The sequence below is a fragment of the Linderina pennispora genome (genome assembly GCF_002104995.1).
Source record: "Linderina pennispora strain ATCC 12442 chromosome Unknown DL89scaffold_5, whole genome shotgun sequence".
In the NCBI taxonomy this organism is placed as follows: Eukaryota; Fungi; Kickxellomycota; class Kickxellomycetes; order Kickxellales; family Kickxellaceae; genus Linderina; species Linderina pennispora.
In genome coordinates this window covers 449,298-474,442 of record NW_024468253.1, presented here as the reverse complement: position 1 = coordinate 474,442, position 25,145 = coordinate 449,298, and the positions used below count along the sequence as shown (strand labels likewise).

The following is a 25,145-nucleotide window of genomic DNA, read 5'->3' as shown; positions in this document are numbered from 1 at the left end:
AGGGGTGAAAAAGGGACCGGGAACGATAGGCGGGATGAAAGGGCCGGTGGTGGATCCCGAGGACCTGTTCACGCCAGAAAACAGCCTGATGCACAGCCAGAACACATCGAACCTGACTATGGACATGGAGATGTTCCGGCTTGGAAAGCACCGGAACTCATCGGCGGGGAGCCTGCGGCGGCTGCGCAAAAAGCCACACCTGGCACCGGGCGGCGGCGAGGAGAGCAGTCCAGCACTGATTGAGACGCCTAGCCGCCGGACTCGCCACAACACGCTGGTGGAGGACGACTTCACACAAGAACCCCCACCCGGGTTCCGGATACCGTCGCTAGAGCACAGCACCAGTGGCGGCTCGTCGTCGCTGCGGCCACTACCACCGACATTTGCGCCGCAGCACCAACAGATGATGCAGAGCCTGACGGCCGGGAACCTCGTGGACCCGGATAGGGTGCCCTGGGATCAGCGACGGAAGCGGTGCTCATGGGCGTCAACGAGTGACGCGAGCTCTGTGTCTTCGGCGGCAACGCTGGCGCCCCATGCACAGGCCTGGCCGGTGGCACCGCGGGCAACCGAAAGTGACAGTGACGACGAATTTATTTTCGACGACATCAGCAGTATGAGCACAAAGCACCAGGACAATGCGGCGGGCAGTAGAGTGGGCCGTGGCGGAAAGAGTATCGACTGCCTGGACGACATGGACATGGACGACGCTGATGGGATATTCTTTTCCCCAAGCAACGTCCACACGAAGCCAGCGCTGACTGCCTCGTCGTCGTCGTCGTCGTCGATGCAGTCGCCAAAGATCCTGGCGCTGGAGCGGCCGCAGATGCCGCAGATTGTGAATGGCTTTGCTACAAACTACCCGCAATTCCTGCCACGCGAGTACTTTGAGCAGAAGGACAAGTCGCTGCCGTTCCTGGCGCCCACAAGCGAATTCCACGTGGACGGGATAGGCTATCTGAACTACTTTGCCCACCAGTTCGAGGTCATCGCCAAGGCAGGCGAGGGCAACTTTTCGTCGGTGCTCAGCGTGCGCAGCCTAGTCGACGGCCAGATGTACGCGGTGAAGAAGACCAGGCAGCCGTACGGTGGTCGCCAGGCGCGCGCGCGCCAGCTGCGTGAGGTCGAGCTTCTGTGGCGCATTCCCAATTCGGCAAAGGGCATCGTCAAGCTGTTCAACGCCTGGGAGCAGTCTGGCCACCTGTTCATGCAGTTTGAGCTGTGCGAGCGCGGCAACCTGGCTGACTACCTGGACGCCGAGGCCGAGACCGACCGCCGGCCGTCCGAGGCGCGGGCATGGGCAATCCTGGCCCACGCTGCCAACGCCCTGGGTCAGGTGCACGCCATCGATATCGTGCACCTGGACGTGAAGCCGGCCAACTTTTTGCTGGGCGATTCGTTCGAGACGACGCCGGGCGCTGAGCAGCACGAGGGCTGGCTGAAGCTGGCTGATTTTGGCCACGCGACACAGCTGCCATACGAGTCGCAGGAGTGGGTTGAAGAGGGAGACCGCGAGTATATGGCGCCCGAGGTCTTGCAGGGACGGTACTCCAAGCCTGCTGATGTGTTCAGCCTGGGCATGATGATGCTGGAGATTGTGGCCAACATTGTGCTGCCCGACAACGGCGTCGAGTGGCAAAAGCTGCGTGAAGGGTGCTTTGACGACGCAAACTTTATCGACCTGCCGTACTCGTCGGATCTCCTGGACACTATCAAGTGGATGCTGACCCCTGACCCCGACATGCGGCCCACGGCCGGCCAGATCGTGGCCCTGGACCAGTGCCGCCTGTATACAGGCCACCCCCATGCAGGTGCTCTGGTACGGTCCTCCACTGCCGTGTCTGTGCATCCGATGACGACACGATCGGCTGCCCATGCGCAGCAAGCGAGACCACTGACACGCAAGCACAGCGCCAAGCCCCAGCAGGCGCCCCAGTCCAAGCTGCAGTCGCAGCGCAAGACCACCAGAAGCAACCCGACTCTTGCCAGACGCACTGCAAGTGCCGCGCCGGCCTTTCCCACATAATATTTGTTTCTTCCTGTGACTTGTTTTGTTCTATTTTTTAAATACCTTTATCCTTTGCTTTGTCAACAGCAGTTTGGAATTGGCCACTGCGAACCACTATTCTGGAGCCATTTCTATTGAGCAGTAGCAACATGCCGGGAGGTTTGTTTCCAGATACCACCATGAAGTTGGATTTGAATTACAAAGACACAATGGCAAAGATGCTCAGACAGGTTTTGTGCTCTTGTTCTCCGAAGGTGTCACGCGGGCACGCTATTGATCGACCAACAACCAACCCAGCTTTCCGATCCCTGGATAATCAGCGCAAGATACGTGTTGGATTTTGCAATAAAGCTATTGGGATAAGAGTCTAGGCCTTCTTCTCGTAATCGTCGCCATCCTCAGCGCCAGGCGCCTTGACCTGCCACTTGCTTCCCAGAACAACATGCAGGCCAACCGAGTGGACAGCAACGACATCCTCAACCTTGAGCCCCTTGGTCTCAGGCAGGAAGAAGAAGCAGAAGATGAAGGCGGCAATGTTGAAGCCCATGAAGAAGAAGAAGGTGTAGTCGCCCAGGCCCTCCTGCATTGGCGGGAAAAACACTCCGATGGCGAAGGTAAAGGCGTAGTTGACGGCACCGCCAACAGCAGCCATGGCCGACATGGCGTAGGCCGGGGTCATCTCAGATGCCGCCGCCCACGGCAGCGGGCCGACACCAAAGTTGAAGAACACGTTGTACAGGAAGACCATGGTGATGACAAGGCCGTCAATGCCCTTGATGGAGCCGACAGCCATCAGCATCGAGAAGAGAGCCATGGTGCCGTGCGACAGCAGCATCAGGGTACGGCGGCCGAAGCGAGCGCCAAGAAGCATGCCAACAAAGGTGAAGATGGCAGCAACGATCGAAATGACGCACGACAGGATCTGAGCAAGCGTTGGGATGTTTGCCGGATCGTCCTTGGTGGTGCGGTTGAAGATCTGGGTCGAGTAGAAAATGACAGCGTTGATACCAGACAGCTGCTGGAAGAACATGAGCATGCAGACAACGACAAACTGATGGCGGAGGTTATCGGGGGTGCGGCCGAGGATGAGATCCATGACATTGACCTTGGGGACCTCGGTGGCGCGCGCCTTCTCCTTGGCATCGTCATCGACCATCTCCTGGAGCTCCTGCTCGATGTCAGCATCCTTGCGCAGCTTCAGCAGGGCAGCACGGGCCTCCTCGACGCGGCCGCGGGAGACGAGCCACTTGGGCGACTCGACACAGATGGGGAACAGCAGGGTGGTGGCGATACCGAAGATTCCTGTGAAGCTGAAGAGAACGCGCCAGAGCGGCGGCTTTGACAGACCCAGCGACAGCACATTGGCTAGCAGAATACCGACGTTGGTGGCCAGCTGGAGAGTCCCGCCGAGCACATCACGGGCCTTGGGGGTGGTGATCTCGCCGACATAGACCGACAGGGCACCGTTGCAGAAACCAGCAGCGAAACCGACGAACAGACGGCCAATAATGAGCTGCGCCAGCGTTGTTGTGGTTGCCAGGAGAAGGCCGCCAACCAGCGCAAACAGAGGGCCCCAGGTGAGCACAAACTTGCGACCAAACTTGTCGGAGATAGGGTTACCGGCGACGGTTCCAACAAGCGCTCCCAGTGCAAAGCAGCCGACAGCCACGCCCCAGATGGTAGACTCGGTCGGGATACACGAGGGGAAGGGGCCGTAGTAGTGCCTCTCGCCGGTCACGCAGTTGGAGATAACGTCGCCGGGAATGTTGATGACACCAATGTTCCAGCCAAAGTTGACACTGCCCAGGGCAGCCATCATTGAGCAGAACACCTGGTACTTGGTTACGCCCAGTGAACGTGAGTCGACAGACATTGGTATGATTGTGTCTCCTTCAGAGAGGGGTTTAGAATGGCTCGACGATTAAAGAATACAGAGTGTTGTTCCGGCTTGAAGACGAAGGGCACTAGCACAGATTATGAAGGAATAATATTATAAGAGATGCGGCTATTACTGTTCAGGTTTGGACATTGGAGTGGGAAAGGCGCTTCGGCAGAGCCCGTGCCCTCTTATATATCCCTGGTCCCTCCTTCTCCCAACGCCTGCTCCTCCGCACAAACCAGCCTTTGCAAGACAAATAGCTGTTCAACCTGCCATAGCTGGAGCCAGCGTCCCACTTGGGCGCCTAGCTTAGCTTATCGACGGCCAGTGCGAGCCCCTTGGTCGCACAGGAAGGCATCTAATTGGAATGTGTCGATAAAAAAAGAGCCATCTGCCTAATGTGACAGCAAGCTTTCCCCCCAATTGACTAGCAAAGGGCTGTCCCCGAGCTCACTTGAGCCCGTCCTTCTGCCTATGTTGTCGCCCGCCTGATAGCACATATGCCAATCCCCGCCATGTCCGGCAGTACTGCTCTGTTGAGCTGTGTTTGCGCATGCATCGCTCGGCTGCTCTTTCCCGATTGGTTATCAAAATACCGAATTGAGGAGGTGGGGGGAACGGGCGGACGGAGAGAGGGCAGGACCTATCCGTATCTGCTAGAACCGAAAGTCCTTTTGTCAGTGCTGTTAGCCAGCTCATAGATTTGGAGTGGACAGGCTGGCCGAGCACAACGCACGCTGCACTTTCATACAGTCTGCACAGGGGAGTGGCGCGAGCGCAGCCGGTATTGCCCAGCTCTTGGTGTAATGCAGTCGAATCATGTCTGCCTAGCCGCTGGGCGTGTTCAGACAGGCTCCCTTCGGCTGGAGTCGACGCAGATGCTGAAGGGCTTTGGGGGGAGGAGTGCACAGTTCCTCCACAGGCGCAGGTTGATCGGAACACCAGCTGCCGAAGAAGGAAACTCAGAATGTGGTCTCGTGCAGATCTCTGGCACCCGCACTCGCCCAGAGCCGTGCTCGGTATTTTGGTCTAACCAAAGCTCGGACGAGACCACACTTTTGGCGAATGAGCGCAAAGCAAATCACCCTCCAGACTGACCCTTCCAACCAGGATTATGCTAATGCCGCTTAAGCTATAGGCTAGCACAGTTGCACACGAGCTCGCATTACTTTCTGCCAGATGTCTGTGGTCCGTCCTCCATCCCACAGCCGCTACTGACGTTAGTATAGATTCTATGCCGGGAATGCACGACTGCCCACCCAGATGCCATTGCTTGGTTGCATCTTGGGCCATGTGTGAGCATACTTTCACCTCCTTCAAGAACGCCTGGTTAGTGCTGAAGCGATATATTACTGGCATTACGTGATTGGTGCTACTGAGAATGACTGTCCGAACTGGCTTGCAAACGTCTCGAATTCATTTACATACCTGGCAGAAACACAGAGCTTTATCAGCGACGGGACACACATAGCCAGCACCTTCAGATTATGTCTGTCAGCTGTACTCCATACCCCATTCATCCCAAGCGAAACCATCTGTAGTCGGGTATCTAGTCGAACCAATCGGCTCTGGGTGAGACTGAACAGATCAGGGACACTATCTTCCATATCTATGCACCTGACCTCTAGATAGAGAAGCAGGGGAAGCTCACTGATGACTTTGACGACGCTAGACCATGCGATGGTCTCTGGGATGATTGTGAGCTGTTCGAGATATAGCCAGTGAATATGTTCAGGGAAAATAAATGGTGTCCCAGTCAGCCTGGCTTTCTTAACAGTCGACACCGTGCCAAGTAGATCGGCGAACACAGTTCCCCATCCGTCTGGCACCCGCGCAGTGTTCTTCACGACTGTGACATCGAGCTCAGTCACCGAACGAATAATTGCGGTGTCAAAGGGCCGGAGCTTGTCCATCTCTTCGCGGATGCAGAGCGACTGCAGCGGCGATGCAATAAAATGGGGGTACAGCTCTGAGATGGCATAGAACGAGCGCGAGATTGTAAGGCGCTTGAGGCTAGGAAACCTCATCTTCCTGATGAGGGGACTCGATATTATCGGTGGCTGGTCCCAGTAAGAGAATTTGAGGACCAGCTCTTCCAGATTCGTGAACTCTGTGCTCTCCTCGTCTGCTCCCAGGAAGCGCTCCCAGTTGAAGTGGTCCTGGATGTGGTCAATATACAGGTACTTCAGCGCGGATGCCAAGAACTGATGCACGTTCATGTTATAAGGATAGAGCGAGCGCTTGATCAGCACCCGGGTGACATGCTCTGGGTAGTGGTCAAGGGGGGAGCTGGGAAGAAAGCTGTCAATGTAAATGGTGTGCAGCTGAGGAATGTACCATCTAGTGAGGCTAGCAAGGAAAGAATCTGCAGGATCCTTGGCACAATGTGCCTGCGTGCAATCAAGCTCAGTTACGTTTGGGAACGTTTTGAGGAAATACCCACACGCTGACTGGGTATCCTTGTCAGAAAATGGCTCATACTGTGTGAATGCACCAATGAAACGGATGGTAGTGACGCCTGACCAGTCCCCAGCATCAAAGCCAAGACCACGCAGCACATCCTCAAGTGTGACCATGGTGCCAGAGGTTCTCTGGACAATCCGTATCTCCCGTGTCCGGTGCGACTTTCCGGCTGCAATAACATTCTCCACATTCGACTGCCATCTGAACCGTGGACCGGCCTTTCGTTTTTTCCTTTTGAGGAGGGACTTGGCCCAAGGCTTGGATTTGTTCTTGACTTCAATGCGCTGAGCGATAACTGTACGGTAAAAGTATGGCTGCAGCAGCTCGTGCCACCGGTGTGAGACGGCCGCAAGCCCAACCATCTCGCGGTACTCCTCGATACAGAAGCTGGAGTCGAGTATCTTGTCACATATCATCGGCAGTACCCGCTTGAGAACATGGCCGTTGGCAAGGTCGTTAATAGATAACGCATCTGCCAGCATAGTAGAAAGAATTGGTATGTAATGTACTAGTTTAGCGGGGTGGAAAAACAAGAAAAAGATGATTTGGATAACCACCTGGCTGAGCTGCGGCCTGTTAATCACATGAAGAATCCAATGCTATGTGCAGTGGTGTTTGCTGATTTGGCCACATCAGTTGCTAGCGGCAAATCAAATGCTTGCAAATAGATCCATGAATCAGCAACAGTGAGGATTACCACTATACAATGCTACACTACATACAGCAACGACCTCAAAAACACCAATGCAGAGGTACGGTATGAAGCCGGGTCGCTTACCATTGTCACTACCACCCTGGACAAAGCAATAGTCTCATCCCTGTGTATAATACATCTGTCTACTCAGATTGTGGCAATCCGTGGCATATGCGCTGTAGACTCTGTTCTCATTTAGATTAATTTCACAATAGAGCATGAGCAGTTTCAGCACACTGATGACTGCATCGGCTACGCTGTCTGCCATGCGCTATGCGCCGTACACCATTCAAGAGTATGCCTACAACCCTAACACTCGATACCAGCCCGTCTTGTTGGCTGGCCGATGGCTCTCGCAGCTAGCACACAAAGCGGAAAGGTCAGAGAATACGTACGGTGGTCTTATGGCGTTGACGAATCTTTCAGGCACATAGTGTCAAACATACAAGCAATGCTTCGACCGAGCTATATAATGTGCTGGGCCCTGCATATATATAAAAACGACAACAGACACACGCACACTGTCAGAAGGTTATGAGCTCTACAACAAAATGAAGAGCAGGCTGAAACACCTGAGGATACATGTACGGAGACAGTATAAAAGAGTGCAAAGAAAGTATCAAGGAAAAAAAAAAAGCAAGAAAGAAATGGTGAGAGAGTCAGGCCCAGTAGTAGACCAGGTAGCAAAATATAAGAAATATAACAATGAGATGACGACAATCTATTTCTGGTGAGCTTGAGAACACCTATTCTTCTGAGGGCTAACGTTTATATATACCTCTCGCTCGGCATCTAGGAAAAGGCTACATATGGACTGCTTCAATACAAGGTCGGTCAGAATACCCCAACGCAATATCCTTTTTCGCAGTGCTCTCTCTAGCCGAAATTGCATGGAAATCCTAACCCTTTGAACCTACCAAAAGCAAACATTCCGCAGCCATTCCACCCCAAATGCTGTCTGTAAAAGATCTGGGTCCCCGCTTTCTTTTGCATGCTTATCCATTTTCATTTCTGCACTCGCATTTCTCTGTATCCTTGTTATGACTTCAACTTACCTTCCGGCCTACGTTGATCGCGACACCATCCGTCCCTGCATTATTGATATGCAATGGCCGTTCACTGATGTTGAAACCGAACAGCAGGCTACCGAGAAGCAGGGGATATACCGCCCAGGCTTCATTGAGCTGGAGAGGGATTACTTCATGGTCTAAAATTTTTATGGTGGTCCATTAAAATGCGACTACATCTCTTGGAACTACATCACCCTTATGACGCGGTACTATCCCAGTGATCCAGAGAAGTGGTCTAGCCTTCAGGAGCGAAATGGCCTCAATTTCAATCCCAACCCACCAGCTGTCTACTTTATCTGCGAAGAGTCCAGGGATACCTTGATCGAGGATCTGCCTAATTCCAACACGGCTTTGGTTCGATATAGCACGAAGGACGTTGCAAAGTTTGCAGAGATAACAAGGGCCGCAGATGGGTGCTGCAGCCACTTCTTTGTCGTGTATGAGGATGGTGTTGAGCAGAGTTTCGATGTCAATAATCCAGAGAACAGCTACACGTTCTCCAGGTCCCCCAAATTCAAATTTTTATCAGCAGTGCGTAGGGACGCCAGCGCTATTAAACAGTTCAAGGAGAAGGGCAGGATGTTTGAGGAGCGCCTGTCGAACAGAGAATTTAGGTTGAAGGATGGAGGGAGAATCGAGGTTCGCGACGGCAAAGTATTCTCCTTGGTAGTCTTATGCGAGGAAGAAGACGAGTGTTTTTATGAAAAGGAACTCATGATCGTTCCTGAATATAACCATGCTTTGTTCATTTGTGAGACTATCGATGACGTTCTCTATCTGAAGAATAGCCGCCTTGATCGTATGCTACGAATTCGAATTGTCAAGGCATGAATAAACAGTGCATTTTCAATTCTTCACTGGTGTGAACACCAGATATACCATTTGCATAGTTGTTGTTCATGAATGTTTACTGCGGTATACAATTGGCAATGCCATGCAGCCAAGTTGGCCACAACTGACCCACATATCAGTTGACCCAGAGTGGCCTGGCCCAGTAGTCAACAAGAATGTGGCCACTACCACATGCAGCAGCTGCAGCCGAGGAAGTATGCAGCAGCAGGAGCGACGTGCTCAATCTGTTTCCTTTGCTTTCTTCGGGAAACAACGCATCCAAACACGCATACATATGTCCATATATTCATTTACAGCACTGGGGCAGCAGCCATAGCAGGCCTGATGGACCATCACAGCAGATATGCAAATAGGAAACATTCAAAAGAAAGTGAACTAGATGTAAGTGGTAATCACCGGGCGATCGTTATCCAGGTGCACAGGGTTGTCTGGATTATCGGCTGGAGGCGGAGTCGGGTGATAGACAAACCTCTCATTGATGTCAAAGTCCACATTCTTCAAGTGGGTGTACTGCGAGAACCTTGGCTGGGCAACAGCATCCTTTTGGTAATCAGCTAACACCCACTTGTCATGAAGGCAGCCCATCGGAATGGATATACGCTTAAGTGACGGAAGCATAGCGGCCAAAGAGACTGCGTTCTCGGCGCCAGTTTGCATCCGCTCTGTAGTACGAAACCCAACAAGCTCAATTGAGCGCACACACAGCACGTCCTGGACATTGTAGCCTTCATCAAGGATCCTGTTGGAAATACCCTCATCAATAGCATTCAGCGCAAACGATACATGGCGCAGAGACGGCACTTTGCGGCAGATCTTGAGGATCTCAATCCAAGTCAGTTTGGTGTACGTGCACTGCAGCACAGCCAGCTGCTTGCCAGCCAACACACTAATGCAAATATCGGGATCAAGGCTCCCGGTGACTGTAAAGATGAGTTTTCGCGGGCTCTGTGCCATCTCCACCACCTTCTTGAACAACCCATGGGGATTGTCATGGGACAGTACGGTGCTGTTTGATAGTCTGCGGGCTACATATATGGTCTTCAGATTTGGGTACATGTCCTTGCGGAACGCCCCCAGCTGATCCAGCTTTTCGACTGTGTCGTGGCTCAGGGTCATCCTTACGGATTCTATTCCACTGGGGTTGTTCAGCAGCCCAGTGCCGTCGCAGAAGGGGAAGTCTTTGGGACTGCTGAACCGCCGTAGGACTGGAAACATGTTGTATCCGAGGCAGACCGGCTGGTCATAGTGCACTATGCGCGAAGTAACGGTTAACTCGGCCAGCTGGGGGAATACCAGATGTTCTTCTCCGAGTCGGTCCACAAAATACTGGAGAGATGGGTGCCGCCCTATATTCAGGCTTAGAGACTGAAGTTTAGGTGCGCGCTGGCGCAAGAACATCACCACGCTATCCAAAACGGGTCCCTTCGACATGATGTCGAGCCCTCCATCTTTGTGCGGCAGCGAATCGTACTCGATCTGTGCGTGCCTGTACCGGCGTTCTCGAAGGTATCGTGTCTCATATTCAGTACGACTAGCACCCCGCGCCCAATGCACAGCTATATGGCGAGCGTCGGGGGCAAATGAAGTAAGGATTTTGAACAGGCTGGGGTATGTGGTGTCGTTGTCGTTAGGTTTAAGCTTTTCGCGATCAGCCAAGCCTACAAAGATGAGCTTTAGCTCAGCGATGTTCACCGGTACTTTGGCCATTAGCATATCTGGTACAGTAGCCATCAGGTCATGGTCGATGCCGTCGTATGTGTTCCAGTACATGGCGAGACGGCGGATGTAGCATGCACATCCGGTTTGGAAAATGTTTCGGATGTCAAACAGCTTTGACTTGGGCCAATCTGGTATGTGTCGCTTCTTGTCAGGGCTGACATTCCCTAGGCACATAAAGGCGGTGTGGTAGAACAGGGGCGCGCTGACAGCACGCATGCTGCGACAGACCGCCATTAGTGACAGAAGCGGGCGGCTTAGCTCCATAGACATATCGTATTTGTCAGTAGACGGTGGGTTTCCGCTGTCTGTTGCCAGCTGGACTATCTGCGTCAGGACGATGCTCGGAAAATCACTAAAGCTGGGCGCATTGTTGGTGTCTGCTAACATGGTAGATGTGCGGGTTTTGGGGTTAGGCAAAAAATAATGTAGGAAAACCATGTAAGGAGTAGAGAAGAAAGGGTGCGCTGGTGAAATGTATGCCTGTCGGATGGCAGAGGGTTCCGCCTGTCTGCTCCAGTTCACACCAGGTAAGCGAGGATTGGCTGGAGTCACGAATGCAGCCGAGTTGCCTTCGTCATCACCAAAAAGCTTCCCACTTGCACTCATTGTGCATGCGGTTCAATGCTACAGAAGCAGATGCCCGAGTAGAATCGACAACCTTGGGCATTTATTGTCACAGCCATAGAGGCATTATTGCGTGTTGTGTAAAAAGAACTCAAAGTCTATCTGCTGTGGGCAATAGCGCTACTGATATTCGCAGCCTGCCAAAATGCAGAAGCGGTGGACCCAGCTGCTTGGCCAGAACTCGAGCAAAGGTATGAGAATTGGTCCGGACAGCGATGTCTGCCAGAGCCGGCAGCTCCGATGCAAGCCGCAGCAGCAGCTCCATACACTCGTCAGCCCGCACAGTGCTGGTGACATTAGCAAGCAGAAGCGATTCTAGCCGGGGCACAGTCTGTGGCTTAGCATGTCTCACTGCAAACAATCCGCGTGCAGGGCCGATAGTATCCAGGCTGAGGCAGATGTGCCGCAGATCCGGACATGCCCGTGCGAGAGCTAGAATATCAGTGCCGTGCAGTGCCAGCCATGGGCTGCAGAATGTGTGCAGGCTGGACGGCAGCGAGTGCGCAGGCAAGAGTTCAGTAAGAGGGAGTCCGAAATGCATGTGCCGCAGGACCAGCGACATGTGCAGTGCAGCTGTGAATTGGGCGCCATTGAGTCTACCAGAGCCCTGGTGTTTCGGGTGCCCAGCTAGCCACTGCAATGTGTGCAGACAAGGATAGACTGCTGTGAAAGCGCCTTGCGAAAACAGCCGGGCAAACATGCGACTGTCAGCTGGCAGGCGCAACGACTGGAGGCGCCCAGAGTTCTGCAAAAGAAGGGTGCCATCTCGGAACGGCCACACACTGTCACAGTGCAGGTGGGTGAGGGCCGGCATTGGGTTATTTGGCAGGATGAGTCGGCCGTCAATGGGCACCAGGCAAGCAGACAGTTCAAATTTCCTCAGCTGCAGAAACACTAATGGTTCGGCTGCCAGCAGGCGCTTCAGGTGGGCGAATTCGCAGTTCTCCAGACGCAGGGACTCCAGCTGTCTTGCCAACCGGCGAATGAGCATTACCAGATCTCCACTGAGCGACAAAGCAGGGCTAGCAGCCTGGTACAGAGGCACAAACAGAGCGGGCTGCCGTGAACTGAAATGCGCTGCAGTGGGCAAGGTAGGGCCGTTCTTTGTGTGCGGAACGTGACCCGAGGAAATCGAAAACCGGTTTGCTCCAGCATTGGCCGGAACATCCGGCGTCCTCCAGCATACGGTCATGTGCCTGATGTCCTCCATCAAGAGCAGTACCATGTCAGAGATGTTGGATGTAGGGAGTCCTGCATTCTGTGCTGCCAACGCGTAGTTACGGGCACCGTCGGACACTTTGAATGAGATGGTGGTTGCTCTTTGCAACTCGCCCGACATTAGTAGGCGTCTGATACATGCACTAGTACGTGGTTCGGGCGGGTCTTCTGGGGCGAGGTATATTAGCAAGCTACGCACGTAGCGGGTGTGCCCGCACTGCGACATGTAGAGGGTGCTGAATATTTCTGGATAGTGTTTAGTCTCAGTGTGCAGGAGTTTGGAGAATGACAGCCAAGCGCTCCGGTAAAACAGCGGCTTGCAAAAGACCCGCCAGTGGTGACATACGGCCATTAGTGTTACCAGCAGCCTATTGGGGGTGACAAATGAGGATGCTGCAAGTGTTTGTGCTGTGCCCTTGAGCAGGAGTCTGAAAATGTGCATGGTTATGACATGGGGCAGGCTTAGTATGCCCGGCGTATGTAGAGGTGGCATCGGCCAATAAGAGAGATTCGGCGGGTTTGTGTAGAAAGAGGGTAGGGGGGAGAGATGGTACCATGGTGGTCATGCGTGGGGGATGGGCAATGTCTCACACCATGGGGCTGCAAGGATGCGCCCCTCTTTGGTCACGCTATTCATGTGCGGCTTACTCTGCTTTGGAAGTTCCTGAGAAATCCAGAATGTGGAAGTCGGGGGAAGGGATGACCCCTGCTGCTACGTCACAGGGCTGAGGAGCGACTATCGCGATGAGCCGGCTCGTAAAAATTTTTATAGCCGCGGCTCCGCGCCGTTCAAGCGCTGTTTCATTTTTTCGCACATCGCTTATAAAATTCGAGGTATTTTTCTCTGCTATTTTTTTCTCGCATTACACGGCATTTGCACTTGTTCGATTTCAGCTGGCATCGGACATTAGGACAGACGCAAACGAGGGGGTTCTCAGTGGAATATTTTTTATCTGTAAATTAAAAGGGTTCAAAGAATGCCGCCAAAGAAGGGAGCCAAGGGGCCGTCCCGCAAAACGCAGGACAAGGAGAAGAAGAAGGTGATCGAGGACAAGACGTTTGGGCTCAAGAACAAGAAAAAGTCAAAGAAGGTGGGCGAGTACGTGAAGCAGGTGGAGCAGCAGGTGATGACCTCGGGGAGCCGCAAGGACCGCAAGCAGGAGGAGGAGCGCAAGAACGCGCTGACCCGCAAGAAGGAGGAGGAGAAGCAGAAGCTGGAGATGCTGGAGCTGTTCAAGCCGATCCAGACGCAAAAGGTGCCGTTCGGAGTCAATCCGAAATCGGTCCTTTGCCAGTTCTTCAAGGCCGGGGGGTGCAGCAAGGGGGACCGGTGCAAGTTCTCGCACGACCTGTCGGTGGAGCGCAAGGGCCAGAAGCTCGACATTTACACGGACAAGCGCGACGGCAAGGAGGAGACCATGGAGGACTGGGACCAGAGCCAGCTCGAGGAGGTGGTGCTGTCGAAGCACGGCAACCCAAAGACCACGACCACCATTGTGTGCAAGCACTTTTTGGCGGCGATCGAGAGCTCAAAGTACGGCTGGTTCTGGGAGTGCCCGAATGGCGGCGACAAGTGCATATACAAGCACGCGCTGCCGCCCGGATTTGTGCTTAAGAAGGACAAGAAGAAGGACGAGGACAAGGACGAGATCTCGCTTGAGGAGTTCCTGGAGACAGAGCGGCACAAGCTGGGTGACAACTTGACGCCGGTAACGCTCGAGTCGTTCACCAAGTGGAAGGCGGATCGCAAGGCGCGCAAGGAGGCGGAGGAGGCCAAGGCCAAGGAGGCCAAGGCGAAGGCATTCAAGGCCGGCAAGGCAGTCAACATGTCGGGCCGTGACTTCTTCGAGTTCAACCCTGAGCTGGATGCGGGAGATAATGATGACGGAGACGAGTTTGACTTTTCGCAGTACAAGACGGCGGACGGTGGGTACCAGCAGGATGAGCACCAGCAGGAGGCGGAGGAGAAGGGCGCACAGAACGAGGATCTGTTTGCAGCCGAGGATGTTGGCGACATTTCGGACGACGATGACGACGAGGAGTGATCGGCCAGGCAATAAAAAAAGTTACAACATTAAACAACGATATTCAGCAAGAAAAAATACGAGGTCCCCCTTACGACTAAAACACGGTGGATAGAGCGAGGGGATCGGTGGATGTGGGGCAGCCGGACAGATGCGGGTTGCCACTCGGAGCACCTGGCAGGAGCGGGCTGGAGGGCAATTAATGTGAGGAGCAGGCAAGAGAGGCGGGGGTGGATCAAGAACCCGTGCATCGAATGGCATGGCACGGTAGATCGCCCATCGGTGTCAATGTGCGAGATGTGCAGTGGGGGCATCTGGCCACCAAGAGGAGGGGATGTGGTATAGCGAAAACAGAGGATTGCCGTGCTTGATGGTTGGAACGACAGTGAACAGGAGCGGCTGTTCAGACATGGTTTGTGTTGCGTTTGCCTTTTTGCTCTGCATCTGCTTGCTTCCATTATTCGCGTAGTAAAGAAAATTTAGGCGTCTGGCAGGCTTTGTCTGGAGGTTCTACAGGCATATCGCACGGATTGGCAGGTTTACAATAGAATCGCTACAGGGCTAGCAGGCACTCATAGGCACTCAGGCTCAATAGGCGTGGCTCAGGGACACTTCACTATATCTAGAGGCGCCTTGCTTCTTATTTGTTGACATCACAATTTTTCAACACTCTTTCTATTTCTCACACTCTTGCAAAGCATGCCGTCGACAGAACTGGACGCGTCAGAGCTGTTCATTCGCGGGCACAAATGCACAGGCGATGTGCCGCCCGCGCTGGTGGGCAGCTCTCTGACATACCTGGACGGCAAGGCATACGTGTTTGGGGGGCGGTCGCTGCACACGGGGCAGCTGTCGAGCGACCTGTTTGTGTGCGACCTGGGGACGTTTGCGTGGCGACGACTTGCGGGGACCTCGGGCACCTCGCCGGCAGCGCGGTTCTTCCACTCGGCGACGGCGTTCCGGCAGTTCATCATAGTGTTTGGCGGGATGGGGCTGGTGGCAGGCAGCGAGTCGATGGAGCGCAGCGTGGACGAGTCGAACCGCAGCAACAAGCTGCTGCTGGGCGACATGGCGGTGTTTGACACGCAGACGGAGCGGTGGGTGGCGGAGCGGGCACTGGACAGCGGGGGACCGGCGGGACCGGCGGTGGAGGCAGAGGCTCCGGCGCCGCGGTACGCGCACCTGGCAACGCTGCTGGGCAGCCGGCTGCTGGTGGTGGGCGGACAGGATCTGGACGAGCAGTATGTCGAGGAGCTGAATGTGTATGACCTGCAGCGCGGGGCGTGGGTTCTGCGGGCGGGGTTCCCGCGGGCTGTGGGGCTGTACCGGTCGTTCATAGCGGGGACAGGCGATGGTGGGCGGACGCTGCTGTACAGCAACTACAGCTTTGCGGCAGTGAAGCGTGCGCTGTATGCGCTGAGCGCTCCGCCGGACTGTACGCTGCAGGATCTGTCGGAGGCAATCCAGGGCGAGCCGCCGGGGCTGCGGTTCCCGCGCGGAAGCATGGTGGACGGGCGGACGGTGCTGATGACCGGGACGCTGATCTCACACGAGGGCCACAGCGAGCTGAGCGTGTGGGCGCTGGATGTGGCAGAGCTGCAGTGGCGGGTGGTGGATTGCGGGGGACGATTCCGCGCTGGATCGTGGAACCAGTCGCTGGTGGACCCGCGGTCCAACACGCTGGTGCTGTTCGGCGACAGCCGCCGCGACTTGACGTACGACTACCAGCGCCGCCGCCTGAACTACGGCGAGGTGCGCACCGTTGATCTGCGGGCCCTAGGCTTCCGGCTGAGCCGTGGCTCAACAAAGCAGCCGTTTGCAACTGCCGCCCGTGCAGCCGCCGTCGCTGCAGCCAGCGACACTGCGTCACCGCCGCCGCGCGCCGCCGATGCGCTGTTCGAGCTGGGCGCGCAGCTGCTATTTGTGCCGCAGCTGGCCGACGCGCACATCGACGGGTCGGACGGGCACGTGCCGGTCAACAGCGGCCTACTGCAGGCGCGCTGGCCAGTACAGGCGCAGCAGTGGGCGGGTATTGCTGACGACTTGCTGACTGCCGATATGCCGCGCCGGTTCCAAATCGACGCGTCGTGTGCGGCCATCCATATCCTTGTGTTTTTCCTGCACACAGGCCGCGTCGATGTGGCGGCGCGGCACGGCCCACATGCTCCGTCGGATGCTTCGGCGGCGACCGACGCACAGGCCGTGGCGGTTCTGGGTGAGCTGCTGGGCGTGGCACGTGCATCGGGGCTGCGCGACCTGGGCATCCATGCTGTGAATGCGCTGCGCGACTTGGCGTCTCCGCAGACGGCGCCACTAGTGTTTGAGGCTGGGCTGCGCGCGCAGCACCGCGGGCTGCAGGCCCGTAGCGTGGTGGTGCTGCGCGGACACTTGCCAGCGCTGGCGGCAGACCGCGGCTCGGCGCTGTATGCGATCTCCGAGCCGGCGCGCCTGGCGCTGCTGAAGTACTTCCCGCGGGCAGAGCACGAGGCCGAGCCGGAGACGCGGGCGCGCGCGCCGAGCGACGCAGGGTCGACGCCGCTGCTGCGCAAGCCGCCGCGGTCGCCGTTCCAGCAGGCGGGCATGTTTGAGATGCGGCGGCCGTGGGATACCAGCGTCATGAACTCGCCGGTGATCACGTCGCCGCTGACCAGCTCGCCGCGCTTTGCCGGGTCACCCGACGCCGAGAAGCGCACGTCGGGCAACTCGCCGCTGATCAACCAGGTCGATGTCGATGACAGCTCGCAGTACTCGTCGGCAAGCTCGAACCGCCTCTCCGTGGTTGGCGGGTCAACCCACTCCAATGCTTCCGATGGCCTCTCCGAGCGCCGCCCGTCCGACGCTCCCGAGCCATCCAGCTCCCGCGCCAGCATCTTCCGGCCCTGGTCCAAGGTCAAGAAGATCGCCAATGCGGCTGCTGGCAACAGTGCGCCGGCCGTGCCATCTATGCCTACCCTTTAGCGCCAAAAGCCTTTCTCTTTTTCTTTTCTCAACACTTGTTTTTCTCAATTCCATCTTTATTTTCTCCCGAGACATTTATTTGCAAGGTGGTTGCTACTACGGTATATATACATGCCTATCGGTATCCCTATTTTATGGCTCAGTATGTTGTTGCAATGTGGTCATAGCATGTTAAAGGCTTCTCCAGAGGAAGCCTCTTCTGCCTGCCATCATTACTGCTGTGTACACCATTGCCAAAGGTATGCCTTTAGTTGGGTCATGTGGCATCAGGCACCATTGTGGAGACATCTAGGGACAGCGGTAGACTGCAGTTGCTGTTAATAACCGCTCACATGGGCGCTATATCCTCCCTTGTGGCGAGATGGAGACCCAAGGGTACAGTGTTCTTGCTTGACATGCCGTTCCCCATGCTATCCATATATGACCGTCAGGCAAACGTGCCTGCTTGAAACGTTGCAGCGAAAAATATAAAACTAAAATCTACGAATCCAAACCAATAGGGTGGGCAGTGCGAGGCCCTCATCTCCCTCTCTATGCCACTAGATGCGAGGTTTTGAACACATCTATTCTCTGCTTCTGATCGAACCCTCAACCCTCGCTGCTCATAAATCACCGCCGTTCACCTCACTCTGATACAGCTACTGCCGCAAAAATCATATATGTATGTATCGAGCTGAGGCTAAATGGTAAGTTTAAGCATCCTGGGAGTTGGTGCGCGAGCTGTCGGTCTTTTATATTGCCCATTGCACCCCAGCCGCAGTTGCACATGTCTTTTTCCTGGTTGTTTTCTGATCTATATCAATCCCAAACTTATATTGCGCTGTGCCTATCTTTATGCAAGTCCCAGTCGCAACCACAACTGGTGCACATCAACCATTGCCCTGCAAATGGAATTTGCTACATGAGAATGTACAGTTATGCCGCTTGTGCTGGTAGCAACTTGGGTCTTCAACTTGGTTGTCTTGCTCTTACATTTCGGGCTAGCAAACAGTAGTTGGAATCAAATGTGTTCCAAATCCTTCAAGAAGCGGTACCTTTCCGACATGGGACTACCACTGATGCCAAGAGGTGATTAGTGCAGAGCGAATGCATTCTAAGCAACGCAAAATGTGTAGCTATTGTCATCCCTGCATCCTTCACTAGCGTGCTCTTCCTCTAACTAGCTATCTATCTCTGCATATTGGGCTGCATCATCGAATCAAAAGCACCAAATGCAAACTGTAGCTGTTGTTATTAACAACTGTTCTTCTGAACTCTGATATCATGTAGCTTAGAACTCATCAGCAAACGATTCATGCCATATATCTACAAGAACTTGCAACCTAGTCATTTAATTATCGCTCCTGTATATCTGACTAACCGTTGCATGGTCTGTCGAAATATGGGTGCGCTAATAGCGCCACTCAGAATTTATTGTATATTCTCCACTGGATAACTAAGGCAATGCTACTGATGCTGTTTACGACATTGCGCAATGCCAGATACTCAGGGTCAAGCATCCCGGGTATTTCGTAGAGGCAGATCAATCCGACTATAACAAACTCAATCATGCGAAGGAGGTGGTACATAGTTGGCACATGTGTGGTAGACTTGCGCTTGAATACCATGAGGACAGTCGGGATGAAATAGACGGCAGGAGCCCACCTGATAAGGCGACGAAGGAAACAACCCAAGCCCCTGAAAAAGATGCGAGCCCAGTTCCACTCAGCCTCCGACAGATATGAAGCATCATAGCTTCCAGAGACACACGCTTGGTCCGCATATTCCGCAATAGAAAACCCAAAAACAGTCCAGAAAAATAGCTTGAACACTGATGAAGCGGATTTAGTGTAGGTGCTCTCCGCTTCCGCGCCTTCATTCTCCTTGGTAGATTGCAGTGGTTCGCCGTCCTTGGTGTTGTCCCTGGTGTTGGTCGCTCGAGAACCAGCGAGATACCTTATTGTACTTGCCACTCTCCTCTGAGGCAGGACTGCGAGGATAGATTTGATATACCACCAGGTGCTGTACGCATTCAGAAAAGCAGTATTCAACCCCGCATGGTTTCCAAACAGAACAAATCTACCGAACAAGGACGACCCTAGGTGCTCGACAAGCAAATACATCCTCAGGATGGAGCTGGCTTTTTCTCTGTTCGAACAGGCTGAGGCAAAGTAGAGCTTGGCAATGGAAAGTTGCCGAAGGATATACAAGGAAAGGAGGACAGGGTAGAGCGCAAGGTAGATAGCTGTTGAGACACTCGATTTGGCTGTTGGCGATTTGTAATACATATGAGGCATGAATGGACGATCTTCGTTCCTTCTCAAAGCCGCGAGAGCCTTATCCTCCGGTGTGTTCGTGATATGGTTAAGCTCGATTTCAGTGCTAGTGCGTACTCCGCGTACCCCCATACTGATACCAATAGACGTATTGAAATAGTCGGTCCCCTTGTCTGTACTTTTGCTATCTGTGAGAGGGAACTTCGCGCTCTCCGACTTAGTGTCCCAGTCCATATAGAGCAGAGGGAGGTACATGCCCTTAGAGCCAGCGCTGTCAGTCGTGTTATCTGAGTCAAGTGACTGCCTGCGGATGATGTTGCATTTGCTGCAGCGACGTCGGGGAAGGGATTCAGGCGTATACACATTATCCTCGAGATGAATTTTCCACTTGGCCTGGGTTTCCACCATGAATGTTGTGTTCGAAACGCAATGGGCTTTGATACCCTTGCCCTTCTGGTTATCCCCGTAGCATGTGGATGATATTGTCGTGTACGCAAGCACATGCTCGTTAACAAGCAGATGCGGGTCGCTGATATTTGGGTGGGGTGTGAACTGCCCAGCCTTTTGAATGAAAAGGCACATAAACATCCAAGTAGTATCCGTGAAATCCAGGCTCAAATGCTTCTCAAAGACTGGGTACCGGTTCACCAGGCTCTGAGGCTCAATGTGCCAAACCTCGGTGGCATTCTGGAGGAACGTTTCGAGCGAGTTGGAACGGCACGACTTGCTGCTAAGGTACACCTTAGCTTCGTATTCAAAAGACTTCTGCCATGCGAGCGAAATCGGACCTGTGATCTCGACAGGAGGCGACACAGGGTTAAGGTAGGGGACATGGATAGTTGGATAAAAGAACCCTAAGAACGTTTGCGTGCTCATGAAAAGCGACTGGAGAAGCAGGCAACCAGCACACCCAAGCACGGCCAGCTGCACGAGCTTTGCAGCAGATAAAATAATATTCATAGTGAAAATATACGGTGAAGCTCTTGAAAGGCGGTATGGAGAGAAGAGAAGAGAAGACCCCTGCTTGTCCCTGGCATAGAACACGCTGAGGATACTTGTCAGCTCCAGCTGTCAGTTCCACCCAAATGATCTACCAGCAGAAATGGCATGTTTTTCGTGATTTCCAGGAGACCTTCGTTGGTCTAATCGACCTGTTTAATTTGTTTAATTTCTCCTTTAGATGGTTTCCATAGCGTTGCTGGACCAAGGGCGCTGCGCAGCAAAAATGAGGATGTGGTAAAGAACAAAATTACACTAGCATGACGATATGAGCCATACATTTATAGGCTGACGGATGTAGTTCAAAGCTATTACCAGAAACCTGTCCATACGCTTACACAACCAGCATACCCTTGCCAGTGCATTTCTTCAAGTACTGTGTCAATAAAGCAGGTAGAAGCCCTTTTAGTTTTCCTTCGGTTGATCACTAACAATCTTGTGGAGTGGCTCTCCAACCTATGAATAGATGCCCGGGTCTGTACTGTTCGGCAACAATGTCTCAGATCCTGGCACTGCATAGCATTGCGTGTAAAAGGAGCAAGGATTGCACATCATTGGTGAGCCAGCTGCACACCCTGTTCATTGCTCTGACTGCCATTCGTTATTCGCTGGATGTCCTTTGTCTTGCAGGCGATACAGTCATGTAGCGCAGCATATAGGGTGGCAGGTTCTGCAGCGCTCCTGTCTTGTCAGCCATCTTTGGACCTTAATCTTTCCAGGCAGCATATCATTTCTTGACATGTTTCCAATGGGCCAGTGCTGGAATCTTGTATATATGGACGACCAGCAGGCTACAGGCCATCTGGGCAAGATGGGTGAGCTGCTGTTTCGCAGCACCCCAGATAGGCTAATAGAGCCGTCAACTATAAGTAAATGTGAGAAGCCAGATCCGCTATCTGTTCCAGTAGTCGGTACCTCAGGAGGATCACCGATTGAAAACCTACCTCTTGAGGCCGTAGATGATATCATGTTTCTTGAAGCCATGTATGATGATCACAGCCTTGTGGTATCATCCTGCCGCTTTCTGTAGGCCGCAGATCGGAACATACTGCATGACAACGGGGTTTGTAAAATAAACGCTTGTTAGAATACCAAGATCCGATTACTGAAAACTACATAGCCAAAAAATGAAACAGATGAGCAAAAGAGAGAAACAATGGAATGAAAAGCTGTCACCTGAGCGACAGTATAAAACCTTTACCCTCGCCCCCAATATTTCCTTTCTCTTTAGCTTTCTTCACATCAATATAACCTTGGGCTCTGTTGTTCTCTGCTGTTGTTAGGCTCACGCTACTAGTGCGCTTCTGGACTGAGATATCGCTGTTCAAGGATTCATTCAGAACTCGTGTTGCGCGAAAATACACACATCCATATACCAGGCGTTTTCGTTACTCATCTCTTTCCTCTTATTTTGCTTTGCTGCTCCTTGTAGTCCCACACCTTCCACGTTGTGCTCTAGACCTTCAGCAGCCTGTAGGTGAGAGATGGTGAGCACTCAAACATAGCTACATAGCTACATAGCACAGCTCAGAACCACTGCTCGTTGCCTAAGGGATGGATGCAAACCATATATACGGTGTGTGACGTATGGCTATGGTTTAGACCAGCTTGTCGCTACATATACAACCAGACAGTGCGGTGCGCAAAGATACACAAATGCTTCATTTCTAGCAGTTGACTGGAAATTCGTTTGTATAGCGTAGAAGGGGCAAGGAACAATATGCCTATGCCAGGTACTTGTACACGTCGCGGCTGTCGGCGTCGCGCTCAAGGTACTCGCGCTCAATCAGCGCATCAATGGCCTGCTTGATGTCCGGCACCTGGGCCTGGAACAGCTTGATCTGCGAGATGGTCTCCTGCACCAGCTGCCGGTGCGCCAGCGTCTTGCGCGCCTTCATGATACGCACAATGGCCGCCTCGATCTGGTACCTGCGGTCCTGCTCCACCGACTTCATCGTTTCCTTATTCTCGCGCTTCTGCTCCGGCTTCTTCGTGCCCGCCAGGTTCATCTTCAGCTTCTTCGACTTGAACCCGCCGTTCAGCGTGAACCGCGACCCCTTGCCAGGCTTGGGCGTGCTGCAGGACAGGACGCGCGCCTTGCACAGCACGTCCATCTCACCTTCGATGGTATCGTCATCAAGACCCGTGGCTCCTGCAATCTGGACCCACGTCAGAGTTGGGCCGTTGGGCGAGTCGTATCCGGTTCCCGGTCCAGACTCCTCGTTGAACAGCATCAGAATGGCGAGCTGGTATGTGGTCACCTGGAACGTGTACCCAGCCTTGGCTGCCGGGCCAGTGGCGCGCGGGAAGAACATCTTGATCTCGGCCTTGGAGTGCTGCCAGAGCCAGTCGAGCTTGCGTCCGTTGTGCTTGAGCTGGTAGAACCGGTTGAAGCTGTCCGTGACCTGGGCCACCTGCGACGGCAGCTGCGGCTGCGTGGCCGGCAGACTGAGTGGCCATGACACAGAGTGCAGCACCTTCATGTTAAAGTTGAACGGCACCTCGAACCCACCATCGATACTCTGCGAATACGCGTCGTTCATTTCGCCGCTCAGCGACATGTCCAGGAACATGCGCGACATCTTGCTGGTGAACTCGACGCCCGAGATCTCCTTGAGCTTCGAGATCATCGCTTCCTCGCTATCAATCGACACGCTCTGCTCGTTAACCAGCCGCCGCGCCAGGAACCGGGAATAGAACTTTTGGAACACGTCTGAGTCCTTGATGTACCGGAACACAACAATCGCCTGCGACAGCAATGCCTCCAGGTCGCCTTCGTCATTGGCGCCCTCAGCAGCATTGCCGCCGCTGCCGCTGGGACCGACACCACTGGCCGCAACAGCAGCAGCGCCGCCTGCCTTGCGTGCACCGCCCTTCTTGAGCAGCGAGTCACAGTAATGCGCGAGCAGCACCGGCGCCCGGCTCTGTCCTGACGCGCACAACCCGTTAGTGTTCACAAAGTCCTTGCACGCGCTGTCCAGGGCACGGCTGAACCCTGGGTTGTCGTCAAACGACTCGCGCAGCATCTTGGCATACAGGTCGTGCACGCGCAGCAACGACTCGACAAAGAGCCGCGACTCGGCAGCCAGATTACCCGCTTTGATATCTTCGCTGCCACTGATCTGCTTGATCGCCTCACGGCCGGCGTTGGTTACGTACTCAGTGAATGTCCTGCGCATCGGCTCGAGCCCCTCAGAATCCTCAAGCCGCTGCAGCAGCGTGTACAGGCGATGCAGGTCGTCCTTCTCCAGCGCCACCAGCATCGGCTGGAACTGCTGAATCAGCTCCTCGCGGTGCTTGCCAATGAGCGCAGCATTCAGCGCGTTCTTGAGCGGCACCACGCTGTCTGGGTGCAAGTACATCAGGGCGCGGTCGTCCTCCTCCTGCAGCCGCTGTGCAATCTTGACCATGTAGTCGCGGATCGTGCCCTCCTGCAGCAGACGTGCGCTCTCAGCCTCGTAGTACTCAGTGGACATGGCCAGGAACGGCTCCTGGAAGTATTTTTCGTACACCTCCATCTTGCGGTTCGAGTTTGTGCCAATTTCATCCAACCCCAGCGACACAAACGAATCCACCACGCTCTTGACCATACCCACGTCCGCTACCTGGCCGTCGCGCACATGCTTGATCAGCCTAAACACCGACTCCAGCAGCGACTTGTGCACCTTTTTGAACAAGTGCTCGCGCCACAGGTGCAGCATCATCGTGTTGACATCGTTGACTGCGTTGCCCTCCTCCTGCTCGCGTTTGATCCAGTGCCGGTTCAGGTACGAGAAGATATTGTGGATGATCTTGGCCGAGTCCACGTACTTGTTCCACTCCGCAGTATAGAATGCCAGCAGAGCGTCGCCGGTGAAATCGGCAGACGATGCAGCGACTCCGTCCATGTAGATGCTGATGTGCTCCTGCAGGCGCTTGTACAGCTGCTCGCCAAATAGCATTGCACCGCTGCCCGCCATGTCTGGCACAACCGTGGAGAACGTCAAGGGTATGCTCGTCCGGAGCGTAGTGCAGTAGTTGTAAACTCCGCTACCAAGGGGTAGAGGGCTTAGTTACAATTTCGAATAGGAATGCAGGACGCTTTTGGTGATTGGCTATCTACTTACGTGTAGAGGTTCATGTACCGCTTGTACTCGAAGCCCTCGTTGCTCTTGAGCAGAATGTGGTCAATGCCGTCAACCAGGTACGCCCAGATTGTGTCGGCATCTCCCGACGGCGCTGTGTCTATCGCTGACATTGGATTTCTTTTCCTCAGGAAGTGGGCAGAATGAAATTAAAAACTGAAGCTAAATCCCTGACAAGAAGAAAAAGCGAAAAAGTAAACACCCACCCAGCAAGCGAAGACAGCCGAGTTGCGAGCAGCGAAAGGGCTTTTCTAGACA

The 25,145-nt window shown here is 54.0% G+C and overlaps 12 protein-coding genes across 12 annotated transcripts; 6 read left to right on the top strand and 6 right to left on the bottom strand.

Moving 5' to 3' along the window:
• Window positions 1-1,054: 1,054 nt before the first annotated feature.
• Window positions 1,055-2,026, top strand: DL89DRAFT_222718 (kinase-like protein; the record flags this gene model as incomplete). The annotated part of the gene is made up of 1 exon (XM_040884598.1): window positions 1,055-2,026. The coding sequence occupies one exon, from the start codon at window positions 1,055-1,057 to the stop codon at window positions 2,024-2,026; it is 972 nt and encodes a 323-aa protein (XP_040744221.1).
• Window positions 2,027-2,474: 448 nt separating this feature from the next.
• Window positions 2,475-3,842, bottom strand: DL89DRAFT_215181 (general substrate transporter; the record flags this gene model as incomplete). Its single annotated transcript, XM_040884281.1, has 1 exon — window positions 2,475-3,842. A coding segment is annotated over one exon (1,368 nt), but the record flags the coding sequence as incomplete, so codon positions are not given.
• A 1,376-nt stretch (window positions 3,843-5,218) lies between these two features.
• DL89DRAFT_266823 (uncharacterized protein) lies at window positions 5,219-6,898 on the bottom strand. The gene has a single exon (XM_040887253.1). The coding sequence runs from the start codon at window positions 6,830-6,832 to the stop codon at window positions 5,246-5,248; it is 1,587 nt and encodes a 528-aa protein (XP_040744219.1). The 5' UTR covers window positions 6,833-6,898; the 3' UTR covers window positions 5,219-5,245.
• Window positions 6,899-6,933: 35 nt separating this feature from the next.
• On the top strand, window positions 6,934-7,633 carry DL89DRAFT_266822 (uncharacterized protein). The gene has a single exon (XM_040887252.1). It carries the CDS (start codon window positions 7,284-7,286, stop codon window positions 7,476-7,478), a length of 195 nt encoding a protein of 64 aa, XP_040744218.1. The 5' UTR covers window positions 6,934-7,283; the 3' UTR covers window positions 7,479-7,633.
• Window positions 7,634-8,312: 679 nt separating this feature from the next.
• DL89DRAFT_256835 (uncharacterized protein) lies at window positions 8,313-8,945 on the top strand (the record flags this gene model as incomplete). The annotated part of the gene is made up of 1 exon (XM_040885473.1): window positions 8,313-8,945. The coding sequence occupies one exon, from the start codon at window positions 8,313-8,315 to the stop codon at window positions 8,943-8,945; it is 633 nt and encodes a 210-aa protein (XP_040744217.1).
• Window positions 8,946-9,264: 319 nt separating this feature from the next.
• DL89DRAFT_266821 (uncharacterized protein) lies at window positions 9,265-11,134 on the bottom strand. The gene has a single exon (XM_040887251.1). It carries the CDS (start codon window positions 11,070-11,072, stop codon window positions 9,342-9,344), a length of 1,731 nt encoding a protein of 576 aa, XP_040744216.1. The 5' UTR covers window positions 11,073-11,134; the 3' UTR covers window positions 9,265-9,341.
• Window positions 11,135-11,339: 205 nt separating this feature from the next.
• Window positions 11,340-13,066, bottom strand: DL89DRAFT_266820 (uncharacterized protein). Its single transcript, XM_040887250.1, has one exon. It carries the CDS (start codon window positions 12,877-12,879, stop codon window positions 11,401-11,403), a length of 1,479 nt encoding a protein of 492 aa, XP_040744215.1. The 5' UTR covers window positions 12,880-13,066; the 3' UTR covers window positions 11,340-11,400.
• A 474-nt stretch (window positions 13,067-13,540) lies between these two features.
• DL89DRAFT_218845 (uncharacterized protein) lies at window positions 13,541-14,554 on the top strand (the record flags this gene model as incomplete). The annotated part of the gene is made up of 1 exon (XM_040884357.1): window positions 13,541-14,554. A coding segment is annotated over one exon (1,014 nt), but the record flags the coding sequence as incomplete, so codon positions are not given.
• A 696-nt stretch (window positions 14,555-15,250) lies between these two features.
• DL89DRAFT_292271 (galactose oxidase) lies at window positions 15,251-17,509 on the top strand (the record flags this gene model as incomplete). The annotated part of the gene is made up of 1 exon (XM_040890283.1): window positions 15,251-17,509. One exon carries the CDS (start codon window positions 15,251-15,253, stop codon window positions 17,507-17,509), a length of 2,259 nt encoding a protein of 752 aa, XP_040744213.1.
• Window positions 17,510-18,339: 830 nt separating this feature from the next.
• On the top strand, window positions 18,340-18,805 carry DL89DRAFT_266818 (uncharacterized protein; the record flags this gene model as incomplete). The annotated part of the gene is made up of 1 exon (XM_040887249.1): window positions 18,340-18,805. A coding segment is annotated over exon 1 (155 nt), but the record flags the coding sequence as incomplete, so codon positions are not given.
• Window positions 18,806-18,889: 84 nt separating this feature from the next.
• Window positions 18,890-20,781, bottom strand: DL89DRAFT_266817 (uncharacterized protein; the record flags this gene model as incomplete). The annotated part of the gene is made up of 1 exon (XM_040887248.1): window positions 18,890-20,781. A coding segment is annotated over exon 1 (1,487 nt), but the record flags the coding sequence as incomplete, so codon positions are not given.
• A 1,706-nt stretch (window positions 20,782-22,487) lies between these two features.
• Window positions 22,488-25,089, bottom strand: DL89DRAFT_245519 (Cullin-1; the record flags this gene model as incomplete). The annotated part of the gene is made up of 3 exons (XM_040885090.1): window positions 24,870-25,089; window positions 23,589-24,792; window positions 22,488-23,552 (listed from the first exon to the last, which is right to left on the bottom strand). Exons 1-3 carry the CDS (start codon window positions 24,998-25,000, stop codon window positions 22,488-22,490), a joined length of 2,400 nt encoding a protein of 799 aa, XP_040744210.1. The 5' UTR covers window positions 25,001-25,089.
• Window positions 25,090-25,145: the final 56 nt, after the last annotated feature.

Coding starts and splice junctions, on each gene's coding strand:
- DL89DRAFT_266823 (XM_040887253.1), bottom strand. CDS start 6,832: ATGCTGGCAGATGCGTTATCTATTAACGACCTTGCCAACGGCCATGTT.
- DL89DRAFT_266822 (XM_040887252.1), top strand. CDS start 7,284: ATGACTGCATCGGCTACGCTGTCTGCCATGCGCTATGCGCCGTACACC.
- DL89DRAFT_266821 (XM_040887251.1), bottom strand. CDS start 11,072: ATGTTAGCAGACACCAACAATGCGCCCAGCTTTAGTGATTTTCCGAGC.
- DL89DRAFT_266820 (XM_040887250.1), bottom strand. CDS start 12,879: ATGGCCGTATGTCACCACTGGCGGGTCTTTTGCAAGCCGCTGTTTTAC.